General features: G+C 44.5%; 1 protein-coding gene across 1 annotated transcript in view; it reads left to right on the plus strand.

Moving 5' to 3' along the window:
• LOC115292511 (aryl hydrocarbon receptor-like) overlaps positions 1–139 on the plus strand; it is a 48,511-nt gene extending 48,372 nt beyond the window's left edge. Inside the window, exon 11 of the mRNA XM_029940584.1 lies at positions 60–139. Within this exon, the coding sequence (XP_029796444.1) occupies positions 60–139 (80 nt within the window). The remainder of the gene's footprint in view (positions 1–59) is intronic.
• The last annotated feature ends 11,174 nt before the right edge of the window (positions 140–11,313 follow it).

Consider the following 11,313-nt stretch of genomic DNA (forward strand, 5'->3'; position numbering starts at 1 on the left):
GGAGAAGAACCTGAGCCAGGCCCTTTTGGGTCTCCATTCCCTGGATTCTGCCCACGCAGACTCCTGTCTCTATGACTTCCTGGAAAGCCACTTCCTGAACAAGGAGGTGAAACTTATCAAGAAGATGGAGACCACCTGACTCACTTCTAGCAGGCTGGCTGGCCCCTAGGCTGGGCTGGGCAAGGATCTCTTCAAAAGACTCACCCTCAAGCACAACTAGCAGCCTCTGGAGCCCTGCAGCCTTGGAGAGGCCCCTCTGGTGCCAGGGTTTCTACTTAAGCCTCTCTCTGCAACTACTAGGCAATTTTTTAACCACCCTGGAGCCCTTTGCCAAGCCATAGACCACATGGAAACAATAAAGCAATAAAGCTTTTTGCAGGGGGAAAAAAGCTGTAGGGGGAACATAAGTCATTCAACAGTGGAGCTAAAACGATTGGTTATCCATATGGAAGATCATAAAATTGGGTCCCAGTCTTATTATACACTAAAATAAAGTCTAAATGGAGCAGAGAGTAGGAAAAGCAAAAGATCCAGCATTTAAGAAGAAACTATAAGAGAATATGTTTATGACCTCAGAATAGGGAAGAATTTCTTAAACAAGACATAAAGAGCAAAAGAAAAAAAAAGGAAAGAATTGGAAAATCTTTAAAAATATTTTTTTAATGTTTATTCATTTTTGAGAGAGAGAGAATGCGTAAGCAGGGGAGGGGCAGAGAGAGGGGAGGGAGACATAAAATCTGAAGCAGCTCCAGGCTCCAACCTCTCAGCACAGAGCCTGACACAGGGCTCGAACGCACAAACCACAAGATCATGACCTGAGCTGAAGTCAGCCACTTAACCGACTGAGCCACCGACTCACCCCAGTAAATCCTTTTTAAATACATTAAAAATTAGTAACCTTTATTCACAAAAAATGCTATACTTGAAATGGAACGACAACTAAAAATAAGCTATTGGGACTACACCAAAATTAAAAGTTTTTGCACAGAGGAAAAAAAACTATCAACAAAACAAAAAGACAACCTACTGAATGAAAGAAGATATTTGCAAATGATATAGCCAATAAGAGATTAATATCCAAAATATACAAAGAACTCCATACAATTCACCACCAAAAAAACCCCAATTTAGAAATGGAAAGAGGATCTGAACAGACATTTCTCCAAACAAGACATACAGATGGCCAACAGACAAATGAAAAGATGCCCAACATCACTCATCATCAGGGAAATGGAAATCAAATCACAACTAGATATCCCCTCACACCAGTCAGAATAGCTAGAATCAAAAAGACAAGAAATAATGATGTTGGCCAGGATCTGGAGAAAAGAAAACCCTTGTTGGTAAACAGAGTTGGGTTTTCTGTTTATGATTTCTAACAGCATCTGGGAATGCAAACTGGTGCAGCCACTGTGGAAAACATTATGCAGATCCCTCAAAAAATTAAAGGTAGATCAACCTTGTGATCCAGCAATTCCACTGCCCAGGTCCAGGAAGTCCAAAGAGCCGTAAAGAAGATGAACTCAAAGAGGTAGAATATATTAGACTTTACAGGTGAGAGTTTACATTGTTATAAATTTGGACAAGAATTCAAATTTGGAAAAGGATTATCATGTGACGTTGAACAAGTGCACACTACTCTTCCCAGATACACACAAGAAGATAACTGCACAAGTGTATCATGAGATGTGTACAGATATTGTGGTGGGTGCAAAATCCTGGAGACACCAACAAGGCAGGCAAATTCTGCAATAGCCATATGAGGGATAGTGCGTTCATCGATGGAAACTAATGCATGCATTAACATGGGTGTATCTCAGAAACATCACGTCGGGTAAAACATGAAAACTGCAGAGGGCCGCCTGGGTGGCTCAGTTGGTTAAGCGTCCGACTTCGGCTCAGGTCATGATCTCATGGTTCGTAGATTCGAGACCTGCGTCGGGCTCTGTGCTGACAGAGCCTGGAGGCTGCTTCCGATTCTGTATGTCCCTCTCTCTCTGCCCTTCCCCTGCTCATTCTCTGTTGCTTTCTGCCTCTCAAAAATAAATTAAAACATTTAAAAAATGTAAAAAAAATTGCAGAAAAATACACATGGTATGATACATGTATGATATGATATATGGTTTGATACCATTTATATACAGTTTATAATAATTTAAAAATATTTTATTAAGAATACATGCACATGTAATACAGAATGATAAAGCCTAAATATCAAAACTGTGGAGGCAGGGGGTGGAAAAAAAAGCAAAAAGTAGGATGTGATTGGGAGGGGTGAGCAGGATGTTCCCAATATTGATAATGTCTGTTTCTCTCACCAGTGGTGGGCCCATGGGTGCCCTTTTATTATTCATGGGTATGTATGATGCTCCATAGTGTTAAAAATATTTTTAAAAATTCACCCTACGCTTCTAATGTGAAAGGGACCAATTACATACGCTGGCACTTCCCACAGTGTGGGATCTTCAGGATGTGGTGGGGGGTCTTGTTAATATCAAGCACAATCTCCCGGTGTGGCTCCGTGAAGTCTGTACGGCCATAAATATCCATTCTCTCAAGCAGACAGCCGGGCTCAGCTGGGTACTTCCCCAGTCATAGCACCTAGCTGGAACAGCATTGCTTCATTTTTACATTATTGGGGGTGTTGCTTATCTATTCATGGCAAGGTATATTGTTTTTCCATTAAAAAAAAGATATTTGGGGGACCTGGGTGGCTCAGTCGGTTAAGCGTCCCGACTTTGGCTCAGGTCATCATCTTATGGTTTGTGAATTTGAGCCCCACATTGGGCTCCGTGCTAACACCTCAGAGCCTGGAGCTGCTTCTGATTCTGTGTCCTTCTCTTGCTCAGCCCCTCACCCACTCATGCTCTCTCTCTTAAGGATAAATAAAACATTAAAAAAAAAAAAGAATTCTACCCCCCAAATGTTGACTTTTCCCCCTATTCTTTTACTAAATACAACTGAAAACCCTAGACATTATGTATTAGACACACATTTTTTAAAAGGCTGAAGTGGAGAAAATAAGAACAACCAGAAACATTAGAACCCAAGGAACACAGCACTGAATTACCTATTTTGTTTGGTAGTGGGTTGGGTTGGGTTTTATTGTCTTTGTTTGTTTGTTTGATGTATCCCAGACTTGGAGCTGAAGAAACCAACTGGAAAGACCAATGAGCGCAGACTAAGAAATCGCCAATAAAAACCGGCGCTCTAATCAGATAGCCAGAAGGGAGACCACCTAGTAAGACAGAAAATCTTTTGGTATGACTGCTGTACTCCAACCAAACACCACAGAAAATACTGTGACCAACAGTCACTCGTGTGAGCAAAGAATGAGACTTTCCCCCTCTCCAGGCACTACAGACCCTCCGCCAGGGTGCAGTCAGAGAATACCAAGTAGGCAGCCAGGACTTGTACCCCAATGGGCACTAACAAGACCTAAGACCCAGCAGTGACAAGCCACTCCAATCCCACTCAGCCAGAGGTAGTAGTAGAGGCTTTGAAGGGGGCCAGAACTCTCATCCCTGCCCCAAAACAACAAGAACCCCTTCCTCAGTGTCAATGGTGGCCAAGTGTGGAACCTAGACCTCTACACCCACCTGGCTGTAACAAGGCAGTGTTCCCACTTCCCCTGCTAGAGCAGTGTCAGGAGAAGCCAGCTAAAATAGAAGATCTAAATTAAGATCCAGAGTCGTCTAACATAATACCCCCAATATCCAAGTTTCAATTGAAAATAATTTGTTATATCAAGAATCAAAGACAGCCTAACATGAATGAAAAAAGACAATAGACGCCAACATAAGGTGACAGAGATGTTAGAGTCACCTGTAAAGAACTACTAAGTTCTTTGCAAAGGTTACAAAAATGCTGATTCAAAGGAGCACATGCACCCCAAGGTTTATAGCAGCACTATCAACAGTGGAAAGTGCCCAAATGTCTATCGACTAATGAATGGATAAAGAAGATGTGATACACACACACACACACACACACACACACAATGAAATATTAGTCAGCAGTCAAAAAGAATGACATCTTGCCACTTGCAACAACATGGATGGAACTAGAGTGTATTATGCTAAGCAAAATAAGTCAATCATAGAACGGCAAATATGATTTCACTCCTATGAGGAATTTAAAATGAAACAGATGAACGTAGGGGAATGGAAGGAAAAAAATAAGATAAAAACAGAGAGAGGCAAACTATTAAAGACTCTCTTTTTTTAATGTTTATTTATTTTGAGAGAGTGTGTGCTATCTGGGAAGGAGCAGAGAGAGGGGGGAGAGAGGGAGAGAGGGGGGAGAGAGGGAGAGAGGGGGAGAGAGAGAGAGAGAGAGAGAGAGAGAGAGAGAGAGAGAGAGAATATCCCAAGGAGGCTCTGTACTGCCAGCATAGAGCTGCATGCAGGACTTGAACTCATGAACTGTGAGATTGTGACCTGAGCCAAAATCAAGAATTGGATGCTTAACCAACTGAACCACACAGCACCCCCGTAAGAGACTCTTAAACACAGAGAACAAACTGAGGGTTACTGGAGGGGAGGTTGGTGAGGGGATGGGCTATGGGTGAATAAACTAAGGAGGGCATTTGTTGGGATGAGCACAGGATGTTGAATCACAATATTCTACTCCTGAAACCAATACTACACTATACGTTAACTAACTTGAATCTAAATATATTTTTTTAAGTTTGTGGCAAAAAAAAATCAATTTCCTACAAAGAATTTAAAGCGACCACCAAAAAAATGCTTCAGTGAACAATTACAAAAACACATGAAACAAACAACAAAAATAGAAAGTCTCAGCAAAGAAACAAAAAATAAAGAATAAAATGGAACTTTTAGAATAGAAAAATATAATATGTAACTGCAATAAATTCCATGGATGGACTCAACAACAAGGGAGTGAAAAAATGAACCAGAAGATAGAACAAGGGAAATTATCCAATCGAAACACCAGACAGAAAATAGATGGGTAAAAAAGAAGAAAAAAAAGCAGAATCTCAGGAATTTATGGAACTATAATAAAACCTCTAGTATGTGTGCCATCAGAGTTCAACAAAGGAGGAGAAGAGGGCTGAGAAAGTACCAAAGGAATAATGGCTTAAAACTCCCCACATCTGGTAAAACACAATAATCTATAGATTCAAGAGTGGAGAAAAACCTAGTGATGAACTCAAAGAAATCCACACCAAGATACATCATGGCAAGATTTCTGAAAATTTAAAAAAAAAAAAAAGATCTTCAAGCATCAGCTGAGAGATGGCACCAACCCACGGTGAGGATCAATATGAATGACAGTGACTTCTTGTCAGAAATCATGGAGGTAAGAACAAGGTAGCACTACCTACCTTTTCAATGGCTGAATGAAAAGAAATGTCAATCCAAATTCCTGTCCAGCAAAAAATATCATTCAGAAATAAAGAGGAAATCAAGACATTTTCAAATGAAGGGAAATTAAGAGAATCTGTCACCAACAGAAGTACCCTTCATAAAACGGCTAAGGGGCACCTGGGTGGCTCAGTCACTTGAGTGTCAGATTCTTGATTTTGGTTCAGGTCATGATCCCAGCGTCATGGGATCAAGCTCTAAGCCGAGCGTGGAGCCTGCTTAAGATTCACTCTCTTGGGGCGCCTGGGTGGCTCAGTCAGTTAAATGTCTGGCTTCACTTCAGGTCATGATCTCCCAGTTTGTGGGTTCAAGCCCTGCGTCGGGCTCTGTGCTGACAGCTAGCTAAGAGCCTGGAAGCTGCTTCTGATTCTGTGTCTCCCTCTCTGACCCTCCCCTGCTCATGCTGTCTCTCAGAAATAAATTTTTTAAAAACCATAAAAAAAAGATTCTCTCTCTTTCCCTTGAAATCCTGCCATTTGCAACAAACATGGATGAAACTGCAGGGTATAATGCTAAGTGAAATAAGTCAGTCAGAGAAAGACAGATATCACATGTTTTTACTCATAAGTGGAATTGAGAAACTTAACAGAGGGGGACTCAGTCAGTTAAGTGTCTGTGGGTTCAAGCCCCACAGCAGGTTCTGTGCTGACAGCTCAGAGCCTGGAGCCTGTTTCAGATTCTGTGTCTCCCTCTCTCTCTGCTCCCCCCCACCCCCCGCCACATTCGTGCTCTGTCTCTCTCTGTCTCAAGAATAAATAAACTATAAAAAAAAGAGAGAGAGAGAGAAAAAAACATAACAGAAGACCATGGGGGAAGGGAAGGGGGAAAATAGTTTTAAACAGAGAGGGAGGCATAAGAGACTCTTAAATACAGAAAACAAACGGGGTTGACGGGGTGGGGGGAATGGCGACGGGCACCGAGGAGGACACTTGCTGGGATGAGCCCTGGGCGTGGCATTCGAGCGATAACCCACGGGAACCTACCCGTGCACACTGTATACTCTGTACGCTGGCTAACTTGACAATAAATTATGTTTAAAATTGTTCAAAAAACAAAAAAATATTGTCTCTCTTTCCCTCTGCCCATCTCTCCTGCTCGTGCTCTCACTCTCTCTCTAAAATGAAAAGAAATTATTTTTAATTAAAAAATTTTTTAAACTGGCTGAAAGACATGGTCTGAAGAGAAAGGAAACAATAACAAAGGAAACTGGAACACCGAAAGGAAGAAAGAGCAGGACAACAAGAGTGTGGGTAAATTATCATGTGCAGGCAGGAGAAACTCAGCAGAGGACCACGGGGGAGGAGGAGGGGACACTAGTTGGGGAGAGGGAGGGAGGCAAACCATAAGAGACTCTTAAATACTGAGAACAAACTAAGGGTTGATGGGGTAGGGGAGGGGGAAGGGGGTGATGGGCATGGAGGGGGCACTTGCGGGGAAGAGCACTGGGTGTTCTATGGAAACCAACTCGACAATAAACTATAAAAGAAAAAAAATAAAAAGACATGACAACTAAAAAAAAAAAAGGAAAAGAAAAACAAAACAACCCCTAATGATAATGGGGAAGAGGACATGCAGGCCTCTGTGTGTGCTCTCTCTTTCTAAAATGTAAATGGATGTAAGAAGTTCACTGAGTAGCCAGCAAATGTACTGATCTGCTTCTGAAAATGTGCAGATTGGGGAAATGGGAGTCAGAGGAAAGCACAGATGGAGAAGTCTTTTCATTTTGGTTTGTCACTGAGCAGAGACCTGGAGTGGCTGAGGGTCAGGACTCACAGATGGAGCACAGGGAGGAGGGGCAGCACAGACGCACCGCAGGCTCAGCGGCAGGACGTGTGCGTCTGCAGGGCTCGGATGCGGGAAGAAGACATGTAACCAGGGTCGGGCTGGGGATTTCAGTGTAACTCTGCCATCCTCCCAGGGGACAGAGCTGAGTGCTCACAGATGGCCAAAGACCTGGCGCTGTTTCCGGGTAACTGAGACGGGCTGCTCCTGCCCCCCTCCCCTCTTAAAGAATGAGTGCTCTCTCTGCCCTTGATTTGCTGCGCCAGGCATTGCTCTCTGAACTTCGCGTGGGGCTTGATCAACTGAGTGATTTTATATTATTGCCTCTCTTGAAATCCTTTATCTTTTTGGTGCCACATAAATGCAGATATTCTCACTTAAAAAAAAGAGTATGGGTAAATTAAATAGATAATCTCGTCATGAATCGTCTAAATTAGGTCTAACAGTTGAAGCAAAAGTATAACTCTATCTAAAGTGCTTACTACCTAAATTAATGTGAAGGAAATATTCAAGGTACCTATATTACAAATAAAGGAGTATCAGAAAACATAAAGTTTTCAGGGAGCCTGGGTGGCTCAGCCAGCTAAGCGCCCAATTTTGGCTCAGGTCATGATCTCATGATTCATGGGTTTGAGCCCCTCATGGAGGTCTGTGCTGATAGCTCAGAGTCTGGAACCTGCTTCAGATTCTGTGTCTCCCTTTCACTTTGCCCCTCCCCCACTTGTCCTCTCCCTCTCTCTCAGCTAAGTAAACATTAAAAAAAAAATGTATGTTTTCCACATTTTACTAGCCTGGTAAAATATGGAGACTAAGAAACAGAAGATATATAAATAAAAATCTTACATACAAGACAGAGAGAGAGAGAAACTGGAGACCCAGAAGAACCCACGGTGTAGTTCCAGCCTGAAGCCCTGAGGAGCAAGAGGGCCGATGGTGCAGCTTGATTCTGAGTCTGAGTCTGCAGGCAGTAAAGGGCCAATCCCCTGCCTCGGAGGCAGACAGAGAGAACAGATTCGCCCTTCCCTTTTTCAGCCGTTTTGTTCTATTCTGGCCTTCGATGAATTGGATGAGGCTTACTCATATTGGGAAGGGCAATCTGCTTTACTCTCGTCTACCAAATCAAATGTTAATATCATTCAGAACCACCCTCACAAACACACCAAGAATAACGCTGAACCAAATGTCTGAGTACCCCACAGCCACGTTTATATGAGGAGATATACTCGAAAACACTGTACATAAATCAAGGAATTTTAAAAATTGTTCAAGTAATCCACATAAAGGCATGAAAATGGGAAACAAAAAAATAAAATAGTGGACATAACATATAAATAAGTACATGAAATATAAATGGTCCAAATAAACCAATGAAAAGACAGAGACTGGTAGACTGGATTAGAAAGCATAATTCCACTGTATGCTGTCTACAGGAAACTCACTTCAAATATAACAATATCAGCATGTTGAAAGTAAAAGGATAAAAAATGCCTCATGAAAATATCAACATAAAAAAAATAAGAGTGGCCATATTAGTATCAGGTAAAGTAGACTTCACAGCAAAGAAGATTAAAAACAGAGAGAGACATTATATCACGACAAAAGGGTCAACCCACTAAAAAGACACAGTAATCCTAAATGTTCATGCACCAAGCAACAGAGCTAAAAAATACATGAAGCAAAACCCTATAGAGCTGAGAGGAGAGCTAGACAGATTCACAGACACAGGCTCCTTCCGTCCTCTCCGGAGGGTTGCTGAACTGACTGAAGAGGGAACCGACAGGGCTATACAAGAAATCAGCAGCGCCGACAGCCAACAGCGGCTACTCGACATTTGTCGAATGCTCTACCCAACAACCGCAGAATGCATTCTTCTCCCGTGTGCAGGGGACATAGAGTAAAACAGACCACATCCTGAGTCATGAAACAAACCTCATGAATCTAACGTAATTGAAATCATGACTAGGATGTCCTCCCAGAATCAAACTAGAAATCAGTAAAGGGAAGATAACAGGAAAATCTCCAAACACTTGGACAATTTGCATGAAGCACATGAGCTGGTCTGGGGAAGGGACTCAAGTGTGAAAAGGATGCTACCTTGTCACCCTCTGGATGGACTGTCCCCCCTCCCCCACACACACGGAGTACATCCAAGGAAGATGGAAAACATAAGGTGCAATGCAGGAGGGCATCTGCCCACCTTCCCATCCTGTTTTCCTTATTGTCCCTGGAAACCCCTCAGGCTTTGGGGGGGCCCCATGGTGAACTGTGTGATCCCAAAGCTTTGCTGACTGATCTTGGGCTGGAAGTGAGACTCTTAACCAAGAAAGGAACTAATTTTAAAATTACAATCATACAGGAAAGAGGTACACACTAGTTACTGCTGTTTTGTGCATGCACATTAGTACACATATTGGAGTCTAATTGTTTTTAATTTTTAATTAAAAATTTTTTTAACATTTATTTTTGAGAGACAGAAAGAGACAGATCATGAGCAGGAGAGAGACAGAGAGAGAGGGGGGGGACATACAGAATCTGAAGAAGCTCCAGGCTCTGAGCTGTCAGCACAGAGCCTGACACGGGGCTCAAACTCACGAACAGTGAGACCATGACCTGAGCCAAAGTCGGACTCTCCACAGACTTAGCCCCCCAGGCGCCCCTCCACAATGATGCTTTGAAACGGACAGGGGATATCTGAGTCCCACTTGAGTCCCACTTGATCTGCTGAAACAAATGCACAGCCAGGCTACTGGTGCGCCCTCCTCCTGGAGCTGCCCTAAGATGCTGCCTCAACAACTCTGTGCTCAAGATGCGGGGAAATGAGTCAACCAGTCCAGAGAGCTGTGCCCTCAGAGGGAAACTGTGCTGGGCAGCTGGGCATCCACTGGCCTTGGGGGGCCCAAGTGAGCAGAGACCATGATCCTGTTCATCTGGTGGGGGGTGGGAGGTCACTGCATCTCCTGCGAAGACAGATCTCCCCATCATTCCACAAACGCAGCTCTCACCACCTCCCGGAAGAAGTGACAGGGCTTCCTGGGCTATCAAGGGTCAGGCTCAACGCCAAGGTGAGGAGAGCGTATGGCTGTACGCTCTGTCCCCTGCCGCTCTCTCAGCCTCTCTTTGGTATAAGCCTCAGCTTGTGCCACGAGCAAGTGAGGGCAGCCACCCAGGTGCACCTCACAACAGCAGAACAAGGTAGGCCTCTCCCCTGGACCTCCCCCCACACGCCAGAGCCACATGCTCTGGGAACAGATGGGGCGCCACGATGGCCTCAGCAGTCAGGATTTGCCTAGTGGTGCACATGGGTCACCTTCCTGCATCACACAGGGGCGGGCGAACAAGAGCAGACAGAGCTGGCGTGGCCAAGCACTGGCATGTGAGAGCAGCCCTGGGTGTCCACCAGCCTCTGAGCTCTGGACTCACTCCTGGTGCTCCAGATCCTGATCTTGATCACCACCCAGCAGCAGCCACAGCGACGTCCTGTAACCATCAAGGCTTCTCGCCCAGGTCTTGGGATGGAGGTGGCATTTCTGAGCCAGCTCCGGCAGCCCTCCAGGATCTGGCCCTAGGCACCTCCCCCCAGCCCCATCCTGTCAAGGTACAAAACATTTCCATTACCACAAGATGCCTTGCTGTGGCCACGTCCTCTGTGAGTTCCAGGATCACTGACAAAGGTAGAGTGGGCAAGGATGGAATGAAGACCCCAGAGATGCTGCTGGCCAGACAGGGGGTGAGGGCCAGGGGAGCTCACAGTGACAGGCAGTGAGCGAAGCTTGGTGGGGACTCTCGCATCTGTCTCGTGAGCAATGGAGATGACTATTATTGAAGACAGTCTCAGTATTTTCTGAATCTGCCTGGTGACCGTCTGAAGAACATACATTATTATCTTTACACGTGGAGAAACGGAGACACGGTGCGGTAGAGGCAGAGTCAGGTCCTGAAGCCATAAAGTCTGGGGTGCTCAAGGAAGGGACTTGGGTCGTGAGTCCTGAGACCATCAGAATCACCGGTCTGGAGCTTCGGGGAGAGGCCTGAGGTGCTTGGAGTCCTCAGTCGGGGTGGGGCTGGTCTGTGACAGGCGGCGGGCATGCCTTGGGGAAACCTCAAGATCCTCTACAGGGAAGCTGGAAGGAGGGGGCAGCCT

This window comes from Suricata suricatta, chromosome 5, assembly GCF_006229205.1.
Source record: "Suricata suricatta isolate VVHF042 chromosome 5, meerkat_22Aug2017_6uvM2_HiC, whole genome shotgun sequence".
Lineage (NCBI taxonomy): Eukaryota > Metazoa > Chordata > Mammalia > Carnivora > Herpestidae > Suricata > Suricata suricatta.